This window comes from Festucalex cinctus, chromosome 1, assembly GCF_051991245.1.
Source record: "Festucalex cinctus isolate MCC-2025b chromosome 1, RoL_Fcin_1.0, whole genome shotgun sequence".
In the NCBI taxonomy this organism is placed as follows: Eukaryota; Metazoa; Chordata; class Actinopteri; order Syngnathiformes; family Syngnathidae; genus Festucalex; species Festucalex cinctus.
Genome location: NC_135411.1, coordinates 60,873,311 through 60,891,683, shown reverse-complemented (window position 1 = coordinate 60,891,683; position 18,373 = coordinate 60,873,311). Strand labels below are relative to the sequence as shown.

Below are 18,373 nucleotides of genomic sequence, written 5' to 3'. Positions count from 1 at the left end.
TGTGTCTGGTATAGTTGTGGACTTGAAGACCGCCTTCCAACCCGGTCGTTCATGTCCGTGTGTGTGAATTTCGCCTTCGCCAATAGCTGTGCTGTGGCCCAAGGGTGTGTAAAAAAAAAAAAAAAAAAAAAAAAAAAATATATATATATATATATATATATATATATATATATATATATATATATACATACATATACATACATACATATATATAATTATGATAATAATAATAATAATAATAATAATAATAATCATAATGTTCCATTGATTTATTTCTACTATGATCTAGAGGGTTCGTTGAACACTTGTCATATTTTTTAAATTAAATATGATAACATCCACCAACACATATCAGCAGAGCACAAAATCTATCTGCCTGCATCTTGATCAAATCCACCAAAATCGTCTTAGATTGCAACTCAGACCTGCTCTTAGATGATAATTGAAAATAATCCCTATCTATACCATAATCTCCACCAAAATGTATTTTTTTCCCCTATACCAAATTCCTCTTCATCAAAAGATGGCTGCATATTATCAAACACGGGATGAAGATTGTTGTACCAAAATTCAGACGCTGAGATTCCAGTTTGTTGTGTTTGCATTAATGTTGAATTAATATTGACTAGGTGAGTGGTAAAGATTGGACTGAGCCAGGTTACTGTTTTTTTTTTCCCTTTGCTTGCTTTAGGCTAATTGGTTGTTGCCTCAAACACATTTGTATCTCCAGGACTCTGTTTGGGCAGCATATCATCATCAAAATTAGGTTAAGCATTTTTAGTTTATTAAAGGTGTTATAGCATGTTATAAATACCCCTGCAAGCAAGTTGTTAATGGTGAACACTGACATACTGTTTATCCTTTTACCTCCTTATCTGTTCTGATAAAAGTTAAAAAAAAAACCTTAACTATTTCCACTCTCAATAGAAACAAAGCATTAATTCAATTCGACTTTATTTATAGAGCACTTAAAAAAAAAACAACCACAGCTGTAATACAGTGCCGATCAAATAAAGATCGAACATAAAACACAATTATAGAAGATACTGCTGATTTGGAGTCCTGCTTTCTATTGGTTTTAGCTTTTATTAAAATGTGCATGGAAAAGCAAATTTTGATTTCGTGCCAGAAAAGATCACTTTCATGTGTGACAGAATACTGATGTTAGACAGTGCCAATGTCCCAAATGCTGAAACTGTATCACGCTACGCGACAACAATTATGCACATCCCAATCTATTTGCGTCATATATTACACCATGAGCCTCAGTGGTTTAATCCAAACACACTTGATAAACGCTCTTCCATCGATTGAATCTGGCAACAATCAATATTGTCCCGGGACAAATTCGCAAAAACAGCGTTTTATGTCAGTCCTGACAATATTCCAACAGCAAAGCACTTTCTTATTTAGATATCACAGGAAGATACTTGAGAACAGGAGTATGATGTCACGTAAAATGTCAATGTACAACATCAAAGGATTCTTAAAGAACCTGCCTCCAACAAGGTGCGTTAACAACTTAAGTGAAGCATGCTCACATTCAAGGCAGTGAGACTCCAGTGTCACAGTCAGACAGTTAACACAAATATAGACTTTCAAAAGTGAATGACCAAATGCATGACAGGAGGAAAACAAAAAATTCAGCATGTTGGAACATTGCTGTATGGATTATTATGCATGCATGCATGTTATCTGGAAGCTTGTTTGGATTTTGTTTGTACATTCTTCCCCTAAAGGCTAAAATTTGCTTCTCGGGTTCATTGATATGGACTCGTAATTGCCCACGGTGTGATCCAAAACATTTTTTCTCTCCAATTGAAATTAATCTGTCCCATCCTAGAAGTATGTTATATTTGCCTTGTTTTTGTTTGTAGTTTAAAATACAAAATAGTTAAACATGCTTTAATATGAAGAAAATAACAGCATGGGTTCATTAGCAACTCACTGTAAAAAGGGTTTGAGATGGGATAGATAGGGATCCGGGTAATGGCACCAGTTGTAAAGTTGTGATGGGAACTTTCACGGGTTATTTTATCTTTAATGCTCACCATACTACTAATAACAACCATGAGACTCCATATTCTCAGTTGAACTATTTACTGGATGCCAAAAAGATTGACTACACAGCTGATTAGCCTTTTCTACTGGATGCAGAAGAAGATCTAATCTATACAAAATGGTTTCTACTCTTATACCGTGAGTGGGCTTTATTGACAAAAACACACTAAGACCATTCGTTTGCGCAAATGAACAGAGACCAACAATTTCAGGAATTACAACAGTTTATAGGCATTAGTTTTAGCACAAACTCTTTTTTCCTGATAGGCTAACAACCAGACCGCCTACTTCACGCTTGTTTTATATTGGTAACAAAGTGTAGGACAGGCCCCCTTGCGTAATGCTATACAGTTCGCGAAAACCTAATAGTATCTGCTTTCGGCCACTAGAGCGTAGCGTTAGCTCATTTTTTTTGGCCCTCATACTATTCTTGAAGAACTGGCTCCTCGCCATGCTGTGCCCTTTTTTTGGGCACCCTGGTGACTTTTCTTCTCCTAAATCCAAAATTTGTAACATGTTTGTTTTTTGTTTTGTTTTTTTTGCTGGTATCAAAAGGATTTTCTTACACCTACAAAATAATGTGACTTATAATGTGCGTTGTGTATTTGCAAATTATCTCAAATTTGCTACTACAGGAGTATGGCAAAAATACTAAATAAAAATTGCTGTTTTGGGTTCTATGCAGGAAACACAGAGGTCCCCTGCAGTTGGCAGTCATAAAACATCAGTTTGTCACTTTTGTTCATTAGAATAGCCCGTACCTAGACACACTGTCTCAAAAGTAGCTATGAACTCTTCGGGTGAGTTCACTGTCACTGACTCTGAAGAAATGTGCATGTGTTAGCATTCTTAGGTCCCGCTGGCGCCTTTAAGTTGCAGTGACGAAAAGTAAATAACCAATACATGATTCCCTTTGTGATTAATACAAGGTACACCAGCATTTGGTTTCCTCATACCTATTTAAAGCATAATTAACAGTCATATAGTTGTTATTCAGGCAACCAGTCCAGGGTGTCCTCCGCCTACTGCCCAGAGCCAGCTGAGATAGGTGCCAGCACCCCCCGCGAGCCTTGTGAGGAATAAGCGGTCAAGAAAATGGATGGATGGATGGATGGATGGATGGATGGATAGTTATTCAGCAAGAATGGGCTGTCACTTAGACATTTTACAAAAAGTAAGTAAATAGTTTAAGAGACATCATTCAAATCACATCCCAGAGTTGCAGTGGCACAACGGCCTAGCTAAAGTCACCTATCTAATCATTAAGAGGCCTAATATAACAAATATGAGCGAGAGAGGGTAAATAAAGCGTAACGGAGTAAAGCGTACGATGGCAGGCAACAAAAACGTTACACGGAAGTCGGGTTCTGTGTTTTTTATGAGGACTGGAAAAGTAGCGGTACACCCCGTGGGGAAGGGATGCAATGAAGGGAAGATTAAACAGCAGAGGACAAGGTCGGAATAGCGAGCCCTGTAGTGTGACTACCGTGCAGTGTGAGTGGCTAAACACCTGAAGAAACTGAAGTGAGAGGACTCTTCCGGAAGTTCACATAGTCGTCAGGGTTATGTATAGCGATTAAGGAGTGGCCCCACACTGAGCAAATAAATCTCATGGGCGTGTTTCTGTGAAGAAAGGACAATTACACCGTCTCACATCCATGTTCATCATCAGAAGTGTCTTGGAGTTGCTGTGGAGGCATAGTGAGCAAAGGCAGACTCAGCCTCCACCATCCACCAGACTGAGCAGGGCACTAATAAAGATGACTTGACTTGACTTCAATCTGGGGGAATCTAGAGGGCAGGGTGCACAAGGAAGTTGGAGGAGCAGTACACATGCCTATTTTAACATAGTTTTTATTATAATTATTATTTAACATTTCTATACTATCTATATATTCATACAAGTATGAAATATTTGCGGAGTGCAAAAAGTCACCATGAGTAATGAGTAATAAATTAGACTATAATTCCAAAATAATTGCTGGCCCTTCTTTCTCCAATGTGGCTGCACAGTAATACCGAATAAAAAGAAAAAAACCCCAAATATTTAAAACCAAGCCAAAAAGCTCATGGAAGAAATTGACAAGGACAAAAACAAAGCCATTTCGGTATCCGAAGTGTAGTTTTTGTTACTTTTTGTGTAAAATTTAGTTTGTTAGTTATGTTTTTGTCTTATAAACACTTTTTTTTTTTTTTTTAATAAATTTTTATTTTATTTACGGTAGTTAAGTTTTTGTTTTAGTTATATCATTAGTTTTCATGAGCCATAATAACCTTACTTCATCCTGAGTACTGTTAGGCGCGGCCGGGATTGCCGGCGAGAGTGGATCCCAAAATACGCAGACCAGAGAAAGGAGGATCAAGAATTTATTCTGCGGATGCGCGGAAACAAACAACCGAAAAAGCTGGTCAAACAACCAGTACAAAACAACTCAACCGAAAACACTTGCAAAAGGCAAGGAGAAAAATAGCAATTAACGAAAAACACTTGCTTACAAAACGCAAGGATTCACAGCAAACATCATATAACACGAAATAGAAAGTTCAACTTAGGCAAACGTGGCCAACAGCGCACACGTAAAAGGTAACACTACAAGTCTAGGTGAGGGAACGCAAACTAAAATCCAAACATTATACAAAGTACAACAAAGGGCGACGTAGTAATACAAGACACGTGAAAAGACTATGAAAGGCTATGAAAACGCTAGAATAAACACTTGGCTGCACAGCAGTGAGCAAGATGAATAATCTGGCAGTCGGCAGTGGTGGCGCAGTGGCTTTATAGTCCATTGATTGACCATGTGGAACAGGTGTGGTCATTAAGAAGGGAACGCCCACCAATCTCTTGGGTGCTGGAATGAAAACAAACAGGCCTGAGAGCAAAACCATGACAGTACCCCCCCCTTAACAGACGCCCCCTGGCGGACCACCTGGTTTCGAAGGGTGAGCTGAGTGGAAGTCCCGCAGGAGGCACGGATCCAAGATCCAGGAGCGGGGAACCCACTGCCGCTCCTCTGGCCCGTAGCCCTCCCAGTCAACCAGATACTGGACACCCCTGCCACGAGGTCTGGAGTCCAGGATTTCTCTGACCGTGTAGATAGGGTCACCGTCGAGCAGCCGTGGAGGCGGAGGAGTTACTGGGGCAGGAGCCAAGTCGCTGGAGATGACAGGCTTGAGCTGGGAGACATGGAAGACTGGGTGGACCTTCATGGATGGCGGGAGACGAAGTTTCATGGCCACAGGATTAACCACTGTCACAATCTCGTAAGGGCCTACGTACCGCTGGCCCAGCTTCTTGGCCCCACCTGCCAGCCGTAAGTTTTGGGTGGATAGCCATACCTTGTCTCCCGGCGTGTAAGTTGGTGCCGGGCGGCGCCGCCGATCAGCGATGGCCTGGTTTCGGGCAGCAGTACGGGACAAGGCGGCTCTGGTCTCCCGCCAGACTCTGTGGGCTCGGCGAAGGTGCATTTGCACAGACGGGAGGCCTACCTGCCCCTCTTGGGACGGAAACAGCGGGGGCTGGTATCCGTAGGCAGCCTCGAATGGAGATCGACCTGTAGCTGAGGAGATCAACGTGTTGTGTGCGTACTCAACCCAGTTTAGGTGTGATGACCATGACGCAGGGGACTGCAGGCACACACAACGAAGCGCCGCTTCAAGGTCCTGATTCAGACGTTCCGTTTGGCCATTTGTTTGCGGGTGGTAGCCAGACGAAAGACTTGTGGTGGCCCCTAACGCTCTGCAGAACCGTTTCCAGACTTGGGACACAAACTGTGGTCCTCGGTCAGAGACCAAGTCAAGGGGAATGCCATGGAGCCGAACCACGTGCTTTACTAACAATTTGGCCGTCTCCAATGCGGACGGCAACCTTGGTAAAGCCACGAAATGGCCTAGCTTCGAGAATCGGTCTATTATGGTCAGGATTACAGAGTTACCCTTCGATACTGGTAGTCCCGTGATGAAGTCCATGGCAATGTGGGACCAAGGGCGAGAGGGTACCGGTAAGGGCCGGAGTAGCCCAGCAGGTGCTTGGTGGGACGCCTTCCCACACGCACAGGCAACACATGCCCTCACAAAGTCTGCAACGTCCCTTCGGAGTTCCGGCCACCAGAACCGTTGTTCCACCAAGAATTGTGTGCGGTGGATTCCAGGGTGACACGCAAGGTCGGACTCATGTCCCCATCGCAAAACGTCCGTGCGCACTTGGGGGGGCACGAACAACTTCCCAGGGGGAACCCCTTCCGGCACTTGGATACCTGCTAGCGAGTCTGTAACTTTGCGTTCAATAGTCCACTGTAATCCTCCCACGATGCAGCGCTCGGGCAGAATTGGTTCAGGAACCAGGGCTTCAGTGACATTGTCATGGATGCGTGAAAGGGCATCAGGCTTCTGATTCAGGGTCCCCCTACGATAAGTCAACACAAAGTCAAAGCGAGTAAAAAACAGAGCCCATCTTGCCTGACGAGGGTCCTTTCTCTTGGCTGCGCGAATATATTCCAGGTTCTTGTGGTCGGTGTAGATGACGAATTGTTCCTTGGCTCCCTCCAGCCAGTGTCTCCACTCCCGTAGAGCCAGTACGATGGCCAGAAGCTCACGGTTCCCAACATCATAGTTGACCTCGGCAGGACTGAAGCGCTTGGAAAAGAACGCGCAGGGGTGCAGCCTCTGGTCGCCTGGGGAGCGTTGGGAGAGGACCGCCCCCACTCCTGAACTGGATGCGTCGACCTCGACCACAAAAGGAAGTTCTGGGTTAGCATGCTTTAACACTGGTGCCGTAGAAAATAATTGTTTTAAGTCAGAGAAAGCAGATTCTGCTCTTGGAGTCCACTGAAATGGGACCTTAGTTGATGTAAGCCGTGTAAGTGGTTCTGCCCTTTGGCTATAGTTACGGATAAAGCGCCTATAGAAGTTCGCAAACCCTAGGAACCTTTGCAGCTGTTTCCTAGACGTCGGAGAGGGCCAATCCACCACCGCCTGAATCTTAGCTGGGTCTGCTCTAAGTTGCCCTCTCTCTACTATGAAGCCCAGAAATTGGACTGAGTCTAGATGAAACTCGCATTTCTCAGCCTTTACATACAACCGATTCTCCAGTAATCGCTGGAGCAATTTGCGTACATGAATCTTATGTTCTTGGAGACTATGTGAAAATATCAGAATATCGTCAAGATACACAACGCAGAACTGATCCAGCATATCTCGCAACACGTCATTTATCAAACACTGGAAAATGGCAGGGGCATTAGTGAGACCGAATGGCATAACTAAGTATTCAAAATGTCCCAGCGGGGTCTTGAAAGCGGTCTTCCACTCGTCCCCCTCCCGAATCCGAACCAGGTGGTAAGCACTCCGAAGATCGAGCTTCGTAAATACTGTTGCGGCTTGCAGTGGTGCGAACGCTGAATCAAGCAAGGGCAAGGGGTATTTATTCTTTATAGTAATGTCATTAAGACCTCTGTAATCGACGCAGGGACGCAACGACTTGTCTTTCTTCTCGATGAAGAAAAACCCTGATCCTACCGGCGAAGTCGAGGGACGGATTAAGCCGGCAGCCAAGGAGGAAGATATATAGTCGTGCAAGGCAGCCTGTTCCGGTTGCGATATACGGTACAATCTAGAGGTAGGAAGTGGTGCATCGGGAATCAAGTCAATCGCGCAATCATAGGGTCTGTGGGGCGGTAACGACTGGGCACGATCCTTACTAAAAACCTTACTAAGGTCATAGTATTCTCTTGGTACATTGTCGAGGCAGATTGCCTCCGGAAGCATAGGTGGAGCAATGGGTTTATCGCAGTCGGCGGATACTAGACAGTTAGCATGGCAGAATTGACTCCAGTTTTCTAGGGCTGGCTTGGACCAGTCAATCTCTGGATTATGTTTTTTAAGCCACGGAAGACCCAAAATAATGGGTACCGAGCGGGACTGCATAACAAAAAAACGAAGTCGCTCCACGTGGTTACCCGACAACCTTAGCTCAACAGGAGCAGTAACGTTTTCAATAGCGGCCAGGAGGCGTTCGTTAAGATCTAGCACCTCTTTACATTCTCTTAGCGGTTCTAAAGGACAACCCAACTGCTCAACAATACCGGGATCCATAAAGCACTCATCGGCCCCAGAGTCAATAAGAGCAATAACGGTAATGGTCTTTCCCGCTCCCGTTACCTCCCCTGGAAGTTCGAGCCTAATGCAGCTGACAGCTCTAGAGCCCAACCTACTCTTCTCCACCCCTGTCCTAATGCACTCACGCTGCGGTGTAGACGGGATCGGTGTTTCAGCCGGGGCTTGTGGCGAGCGGAGTAGCGTCTTCCCATGTTGTCCACGTGAAGCTCTGACTGGACACCCAGCGACCAGGTGTCCCGATTGACCACAGTAGTAGCAGGCCCCACTCTGAGATCGTCGCCGCCGCTCTGCTGGGTGAAGTCGGCCACTCATGGGGTCGTCCGCTGCGGCGTCAGTCCCAGTGTGCGGTCGGGAATCTCGTCGCTCATTGTCAGAGTCCCTTGCATGAGTCCTCTCACAGTCCCGTTCTCCCCACCTTTCCCGGATACGATTATCCAGTCTAATACTCAGGGCTATAAGTTCTTCCAAGTTTGTGGTTTCATCGCGAACTGCCAACTCGTCCTTCAATACCGGTGAAAGACCTCGCCGGAATATACAACAGAGTGCCTGATTGTCAAACCCGCTTTCTGCGGCCAGGATTCGAAATCCGATAGAATAGTTTGCGACTGATTGCCGCCCCTGCACAAAGTCAAGTAACTGGCCTCCGGCCTCCCCGTCACAGGATGATCAAACACACGTCTGAGTTCACGAACAAAATCAGGGAAGGAAGACCGGAGCTCAGGTGCTGAATTGCTCACGGCCATACTCCAAGAGGCTGCTTGGCCAGTCAAGAGGCTCATAACAAATGCTACCCTGGAGCGATCAAGGGCATACGTAAGTGGTTGTTGATCAAAAATCAGGGAACAGTGGTGCAAAAAGGTTCCGCAAATACCGGGTTCCCCTCCGTAACGTGACGGATGTGGCAGAGAAGGCTCGCTAATGGCAACATGAGAAGGCAACGCCTGCTCCAAGTCAGGAGTTGAGCTAGCTCGGGGAGAAGCGCATGCTTCTGCTTGACCGACCCGGGTCGAAAGCTCCCCTAATTGGCGGGCCAGCGTGGAAATCGCCTCCTGCATCTCACGCAGCGATTTGTCATGTTGCCCCACCAACTGCCTTTGACTGGCCAAAGCGTGACGTACCTTTTCTGGGTCTGCGGGATCCATGGCCAGATTATTCTGTTAGGCGCGGCCGGGATTGCCGGCGAGAGTGGATCCCAAAATACGCAGACCAGAGAAAGGAGGATCAAGAATTTATTCTGCGGATGCGCGGAAACAAACAACCGAAAAAGCTGGTCAAACAACCAGTACAAAACAACTCAACCGAAAACACTTGCAAAAGGCAAGGAGAAAAATAGCAATTAACGAAAAACACTTGCTTACAAAACGCAAGGATTCACAGCAAACATCATATAACACGAAATAGAAAGTTCAACTTAGGCAAACGTGGCCAACAGCGCACACGTAAAAGGTAACACTACAAGTCTAGGTGAGGGAACGCAAACTAAAATCCAAACATTATACAAAGTACAACAAAGGGCGACGTAGTAATACAAGACACGTGAAAAGACTATGAAAGGCTATGAAAGGCTATGAAAACGCTAGAATAAACACTTGCCTGCACAGCAGTGAGCAAGATGAATAATCTGGCAGTCGGCAGTGGTGGCGCAGTGGCTTTATAGTCCATTGATTGACCATGTGGAACAGGTGTGGTCATTAAGAAGGGAACGCCCACCAATCTCTTGGGTGCTGGAATGAAAACAAACAGGCCTGAGAGCAAAACCATGACAAGTACAACACATGAAAACATTTGAAAATTACACGAAGTTTAAGAGAAATTGAGGGTATGTGTGTGTGAGTGAGGAATAAAATGGCCTTTTTGAGTGATATTGCCTATAGAAAATCTGGCCACAAGACACTTTCAAATAAGAAAAAAATAGTACAACTTGACTATTCCTCAATATATCTCCTCAACACTTTCCTTCCGTCTGCTAATCGGGGAACCCGTTGTCTGATCGGATGGCAAGTTTCAGTTAAAAGTATCCACGAAAAAGCTCGTCCGGGCAGAAATTCCGAGCAGGCCTTGTCACAATTACCATGACATTCCAAACAGCCTCACTTCCCCTTAAAACGTGACTTTAAATAGGCACATAGTCATTTTTTGGGGGGAAATTCTACCATGATGGCAGTCACTTGTCACATTACTATTTAGAGTCTTCATTAAACTGATAGATTGCTAGAGGGAGCTAACATCAAACAAAACGCAAATAAACAATAGCCATCCATGAGTGTTGCTAGATAGATGGCAATAGAAGGATAGGATTTGGTAATCGTTCTTGATTGTTTTCCCTTTCATGTATACTTACAGTACAGTATGCTTTGAGCCTGATTTGTTGTGCACAAGTCATTTTTCAGTGTTAAAACTCTTAACAGAAACAGGCACTTAGAATTGCCACTCTGCCTTCTTTTGAGCTACTCTGTGATTATAAACAGAGTAAAATATATCCCTCAGCTGGACCGGCCAGTTTAAGAGCTTAAAAGAAAGCCCAGAGAAGTTGACAAGGGCACCATTTAGTGGGACAAATGGTTTCAAATGGTTTCCCTCCGGTGTTATCCCACCAATTGATGATGACAAGAGAGGATGGATGCTGAGGCCGAACGGCATGAGCACTGTTTTCGTAGTCGCTCGGATTATTCCAACTTTAAATTTGTGCAATCGCTTCATGTGGCTTGCGCTCAAGTCATTGCGAGCGAAGCAAACCAATGTTGATCTTGCCCTAATCGTTCGGATTTTTTACCAAACAAACACAGTAAATTCACACAAGAAGATGCCCTTCCTGTGTTCGAGTCAAAGGGAAAAGGCTTGAGCTATAACCTCTCATTCAGCCGGATATGAATAGCCTGTGTCTCTCGCTCTCAAACCGCAGCTGGGTTGGCCAAAGTCTGGGACTTATTATAGTTGTGTGTTTATGTATGTGTCTGTTCATGTATTTGCTCAAGTGCAATCCCATGCCATCGTATGCACATGTGTTCGTGTCTCCATATGTAAAGGGTTAAGTGACCTAATGTCTGTTTTGATTCCATAAAAACGTATTTTTGACGATATTGCTAATAATTACTGAACAATAGATTTGTGATTAACACTTCAGAATAATAGCACTTTTATTGTAGCAACAATATTTAAGCCACCATTTTTTTCCAGAATTGAAACGTAAACAAATTGCAAATTGCATTCACTTGGAAAAAAAAATAAAGAATCTCCTATTTTTCTGACTAATTTTTTTGGGAGCTTTTTTTTTTTGTATTTTTTTCTTCTGTTTTTATTATTTTTGTTTTCTGTTTTACTGAATATTTTTTTCTGTCATTTAAAAAAAAAATCTGGTTAATCTGAAAAACAGGGGGGAAAACAATATTAAAAAAAGACAGAAAAAAAAAAGATTCCAAAAAACAGAAGAAAAAAAATTATTCTGAAAAACCGAGCACCGACTTGTGTTTTTTGGAGTAATTTTTTTTCGACCTCTGAACTCCAAGTGACTTGTTTCAGATCACTGACCTGTATATATAACTGGATAGCTGATAGCCCATACACACGCTAGTGCAAGCCGTTGAAGTCACAAGGCCGCCATCTTGTTACTCCCACCTCGCAAGCAGACTGCTGTATAAAATACACGGTATACATACAGATGAGATGTATGTAGCTCGTAGGCAGTTAGTATAAGGCCGGAGGCGGGGTGGGTGTTTTGCTCCATTTTGTTTTTTTTCCTTGTTAAAAGAAATAGTGACCACCCCAGCACAAACCCCCCACCCCGCCTCCAGTCTGGGTTTCTAAAGCTGCTGCCCCCGCGACCCGACCTCAGATAAGCGGAAGAAGATGGATAGATGGATGGATGTTTTTTGGTTGTTGTTGTTGTTGTTGTTGTTTTTTTTTAGCAGTATAGCTGACCTCTTGTAGCAAAAGAGCCTCCACACGACGAAGCTCACTCCCACTTTGTCGAAGACGCGACAAGAACTGGCTGTATAAACTGGCTGCAGATCTTGCAGCTCCTACATTGTTTTTTTGTGCGGCAGCGAACGACGCGTGTACGTCCAAGTTACGCATTACGTCACCACGTTATCACCTAAAAAAAATACACCGGTAATATTGCAGACGAAATTTTTTGGAACATCCCTAGTTCAGATAATAAAAATAAATAACAAAATGGATTCTCATTCAGACTCCAAGATTGACCTGTCTCACAGTACACAAATACCAAGTCATTTTAAGTGTCGTATAAGAAAAATGCTACTTTGGTCCACAACAATTACATGAATGTTGGGAATTCTATTGATTGTGTGGAACTGATCATTGACCAAACATGTCATGAAGCAATTGAGGCACAATGTCCCATACTTGACTGTAACCACCATAGGTACAGCCAGAACTCACTTGACTGTTCGAAAGGAGCACAGCATCGTATCAGCATTGAGCTTCAAGTCCTTGTCCACGCAATGATATACTTCATATAGGAGTTCAGAACATTCAGAGATATTGTCTAAGAGCTCATTAAAAGTTGATTAGAATTAAAAATAATTTTGTGAAAGATTCATCCCTACTCCTGAATAAAACATTTAATATTAAATTAACAAAACAAACAACCAATAAACACAAAAGACCTCAGCGGAGGAAAATCTGTGTCCTGTAGGTGGCAGTAATGTGCCTTGTCTTCAGCGTTTTCTTCTTGATAAGAGATAACAATTACAAAATACTGACTGCCACACTGCTTTGTTAAGCTGTTTGTTCTCTTGTGCTAGCAGAGCTAAAAAAAATAAAAAATAAAATAAATAATTAAGCTCAAATAAGGACATAACAGCGCTCATTAACATTAGTCGAAGCACATAGAAGAATGTCTTTTTTTATGTTTCGATACCTGCTTCCGTAGGATACTTTATCTACATGACTCCAAGACTACAATGAACGGCTTTAAGCGCAACCGGGGGGTCGAGTATATTTATAGATTAGACGTATGGCCTATGTACGCGGCTGATGTGCGCATGTGTACCGTGCGTGTGAGGTTGTGTGCATGTGTGTGAAAGATTTTTGCTGAATCAGTGAGCAATGCAGGTGAAATGGCAGCGACAGGAAATGCCATTGTGCTGGAGTATTGTGTGCTGCCACCACAGCGAAACATTTTGCTCCCCATTCAAGTTGCAATGAGTGATGGGCGTCGAGCCCGCACAGCACATGGACGCAGGCAGGCGACGCACACCGTTCAGCTTACAGAGAGAACAAGAGGGAGAGTGGGGGGGCATTTGAATTTCATTTATTTATTTAGATGATATGTGATTAGATGCGGTGGGACCTTGTCTGAATTTCATAGCTCGTAACAGACAACAGCATAACATTTGCCATATTCACAGCTGCTGAACAGCACTATGCAAAAAAATATTTGGCCATCATTGAACAAATAATTATAACTATTTATTAGATCATTTGCCTTAACCCTTAGAAGAAATTGCATTTCAGCTTTATCATTTAGATTCATGACAGAAAGAACGCTGTAAAAAAAAAAAAAAAAAAAAAAAAGTATGGCCTAATAGTTTTTTTGTGCACAGTTCTGCATGGTTGTCAGTTTATGAAGAAATAACTGCTGTGTTATTATTTCAGGCAACCGAAAACTTTCTGTTGAATGAAGAACCCTCCAGAGGTCCTGGGATGCCTGAATGCTTTGTTGTATCAGATTCATACAGGGTATGCATTATTATTATTATTATTATTATTATTATTATTATTATTATTATTATTATTATTATTGTGAGTCATCACTCATTATCACTATGACAGGCAGTTGGTGTTCAAGCTCTTGGTAATTGCCACAATTGTAACGTCATTCACAGCACTATAAGTCAGCTGCAAGCCATTACAATCATTATTTCCAGTCCACACGCACTTTTCAACGGAAAGGGGGCCTTCGCAAATTCACAAAATCCCCCTCATCGTCAACCCCCATAGGAATGAGAATGATGTTGTATGAAAATGTGAAAAGAACAGCAAAGACTTCAAGGGAGAGAGCAGTTAATTTCCACTAGTCATGGTGATTGAAACGATAGAAACGGAGTGAAGGCTTGAGAGGAGAAAGACGACTGGGATTATGATTGCTAATGTGATGGGAGCCGCAGGTTTTTTGAGGCCGCAGCCTTTTGTTTTCACTGAGTTTAGACTCACGCCAAGTCTCACAGAGAATCTGGTTTGCTACAGAGTATCATGTGTCCCGGGGTACAGAGATGAAGCATGATGGCCGTAATTGAGGTGCACGGCTAGTAGGGGTGTTTTTTTTTTTTTTTTTGGTGTTGGTTGGGGGGCGTCAGTGTGGCTGTATTGTATTCTGAGGGCAGTGAGTTCAAGAACATCCAAATGATCGATTCTACCTGTGATCATCCGCATGTATAAAAGTAGCAAAACGTGTGAGAAATGCTGCCGACTATTTCTTCATTCATCACTGCACATCATAGCAATTATTGGCTATTATGCAATTATGCCCCCTAGAGGCTCTTAGCAGGATCACATCAGAAACCGCTTTTCAAGTCACGCTTTGACATCATCGCTTTTATGTCCATTAGCTCACCTTTGACCGGACTACGGAAAAAGTTCCATATTTTGCAATTGGTGCCAGTTGAGTGACTGCCTCGATCTCTCAGAATTCACATATCAAATAGTTTTAAAGGAAGATGACAGCCTCATTGCTAATATCCGCAGGTCATGGCCTAAAGTTTCAAACAAAAGATACATAATGGGCTCTTTGCACAGTTCGACTACTTCCTGAACTGAATACCACGTTTTTGTTTCCTGTCTTTCATGAGTGGACTAGCTGATTAATCCAGGTGTGCCTGATCAGCTTGTCCACTCATGAAAGACAGGAAACGAAGGACTGGTGTTGAGTTCAGGAAGTAGTGGATTTGTGCAAAGATACCATTATCATTGTTAAAAGATTTCATCAAACATTTCTATGTGATTATTTGAAAGAAACTAAAAATGTAGTTATAGAATGAATATTCTTTTTTTTTTTTTTTTTTTTTAAAGAAACACTTGCCAGAAGCAAGTTTATGACCATTTGCTAACAAGCTAACTAGATCCAACCCAATAGCATTGAAATGATAAAATGCTGTAAACATTGCAAAATATAATAAGTATCAAAATGTCATTAGAGAATGTCAATAAATCAACTAACGTGTAAATAAATCAGACATACACAATACCTACAGTACACACAGCACACACATTTCACTTTGAAGAATTTGTGTGACATGGGCTTTGAAGTGGGTGTGGCCTCGTGTGTGACATCAGGATCTCTGACGCCAGCTGGTTGTTTAGCGCATGGTTAGTTAAGTGCTCGTGTCAACTCCATGCTCCTTGTAAATATTTCCATTTTGTAGTTATGTATGGCTGTTTGTCTTTTTCATAAATTTGCGACTGTTGTGCTCTTTTTTTTTTCACTTCACTGAAGATCATCCTCAATATTAACTCATTTGCTCCCAATAACGTGTAAATAAGTTTTTTTTTAATGTTCTAAGTGTCCCAAAGACGTATTTATATGTTTTTTTGTTATTTATTTTTATGCTAGAGCATACAGAAGGCTTTGATGCAGCCTCTCAACTACAAAGAACGGTTGCAGAAATTGTAGTTATTACACAAACGGTCAGCTGGTGGCAGCAGAGCAAAGGAGATCAACCAGGGCCATGTAGAAAAAAAGCTCAATTACTTAGAATTTTAAATAGATATGTGAAAACTGATGAAACTTAGATCTCTTCTAATGCTAATTGCTGCAAAACGGAAACAGATAGAAACATGCTTTTTTCCTGATGAAAGAAGAGACTTTAATCTTTCTTTTGATAGGTTCCGTGCTTTTATAGCAATAGAAACTAATATTCTGTGGGCCTTGCAAAATCAGTCAAAATCCAGTAAAACAGCTGGGAGCGAACGGGACTGCTTCTGTGAAAATGGCTGGGAGTGAATGAGTTTAAGCAAAAAAAAATCAACCAAGTGGAACATAGCAAAAAATACAACAAGACAAAACTAGCAAGTCGAGGTACATGTGATGCTCTGTTGTGTACACCATTGCTAACTTCCAAAAATTTGCGTTTCTGGACATTTTCTTCACTTTTAATAACATTGAGCAAACATCTATTAAATCACCTTCTTAAAATAACTTAAAAACAGATGATCAACCTTTTTTTTTTTTTTTAAGCTGGCTTGTAATTTTAAAACTAGTTAAATGGGTACTTAATGCCAAACAACTTTTTTATTTATGTTTTTTGCTATTAAACTGTACAAACGTGTTTGCTAATGTTATCTACAGGTCCCGGTCATTGTTCTGACATTTTAGTGCTTGTTTGTTTGAAATCTTGAATTAGGGGGGCAAAACTGGGTCTGAATGGTGCCATCTTCAGGTTAAACACTGGGCTAAACACAATTTGTCAGTTTGTCCTCTCATTGGAAGAGCAAACAACCGACGTCACCCTTGAATCTGATGTAGTGCCACTGTGGTGTGTATATAAGCCCAGCGGTCCTCCAGGCAACACGCCCTTGAAGTGCCGTTTTCAAATATTAGTGAGGGGTGGAGCAAGAATCTGGTTGGTGGTTGAGTTTCACTTTAACCATTCATTTCTTGTGCATAAGTCAAGTCAATTCAAGTCATTTTTATTTATATAAGTGACAATGAAGCAGACATTCACGTGGTTTGCAGTCATAATGGCCCTGCGGAGAACTATGACGTGGCCTGTGACAAAAGGAAGTATTTTCATAATGCTGTTCTGTACAGCACCCATAATTCTGTGGCCACTAGTTGTACGGTATGTGAGGTGTGTCAGAAAAACTCCAGAACTGGGGTGACTACTATGACGGTTTTTAAAATTCATACTAGTACAAACTACTAGTTTGCCCCTTCAAAGTAATGAGGTAACACTTTCCCAGCCTCCTCTGCCATGCTATCACGCACTCCCGGAAGGATTCTTCCCAGGATACTCCACAGCTCTGTCGGTCACGACAATCTTAAGCCACCACAACTCTCACCTCTACTCACACAGAACACAGCAAATGTAGCAGTATTTTTTTTGTAGATGTGCTTGTTTATCGTTTGGCCCTCATGTTAAACTCGTAGTTTGTAGTTTGGGTTTGAAATGGAGCTTTTCTGAAGCTGGTCCTGGAACTTTTCTGACGCACGTCATGTATTTATTGTGAACACTTCAAGTAGTCAAGTTACAGACACAATTGACTTCAGAAGTCACTTTTTGGACAGATCCTCTGACCAGTCAAGAGTCTTTGGCAGGTCATGACTTCTATATTTGGAGCCACTTAAAGCAATGCCAGATAGACCTCGAGCCAGCCGCCACAACCACACGTCGCTTTCTCCCCTTCGCACCACAGCGATAGCTGGGTGTGGTGTTATACCGCTTGTGATATCAAACTTCTGATTTCCATCCTTTACCAACCAGTTTGAGCCGCTATACTTGATTTATATACAGTAGTTGAAAGCCTCAGTTCCGCTCGCAAAACGTTGAATCGTCTTGTTGTGGAGCAGCCGTGAATATGCACGTTTGCGCTGCGCGAAAAGGCCGAGCCGCGGCAGACCCAGCGAGCGGAAGCATATGGCTCTAGCATGTGCTCCTTAATGAGAGATTTACTCACATCCACCGCTAAATGCGTGGCTCATTTGAGGAGCGCTCGCATGTGTTTCGTGCAAGCCGACTCATTTGAAGGATTACGATCTGTGTTCAGCCACTCTCGTAACCTTTTGCACCTGTGCTGCATTTAAGAATGTCTAAAAACAGTTTGAGGTATGAATTAGGCGTTATGATGTCCTGTTTTTGGCAAGGGGTTACCAATTGCACCCCTTGACCCTTGTGTGACTGATCATTGGCTTCACAGAGCCCGAATCTCTTTATTTGACCTGCGCAGGTTTGTGGTTTAAACGCACAAGTGGTCGGCCTCATAAATCAGCAGGACTCCAGTGTCAGGCCCCAAATTAGCTCCTCTTCTTTTACAATGACTTCACTCCCACCCAAAATTTCCACCATACATTCGGGATCACATCCGAGAAACTTCACTCTGTTTTTCTCCTCTTTTTTTATGGGATGAATCAGTCGCTACCGTGTGCGTGTGTGCATGACAAAACGATACACACATTTCTACTCGATGGTATTTTGATACTGCTTGATTATATGTCTGTCCTCTGCATTTGGCATTA

The 18,373-nt window shown here is 42.7% G+C and overlaps 1 protein-coding gene across 5 annotated transcripts in view; it reads left to right on the top strand.

The window, feature by feature from the left end:
* nfixb (nuclear factor I/Xb) overlaps positions 1-18,373 on the top strand; it is a 169,485-nt gene that overhangs the window by 19,304 nt on the left and 131,808 nt on the right. For 3 of the 5 annotated variants that reach the window (XM_077499131.1, XM_077499034.1, XM_077499000.1), the window contains exon 2: positions 13,798-13,881. The exons of the other annotated variants lie outside the window; for them this stretch is intronic. In XM_077499131.1, coding sequence (XP_077355257.1) covers positions 13,798-13,881 — 84 coding nt within the window. The remainder of the gene's footprint in view (positions 1-13,797; positions 13,882-18,373) is intronic. 5 annotated transcript variants of the gene reach the window in all.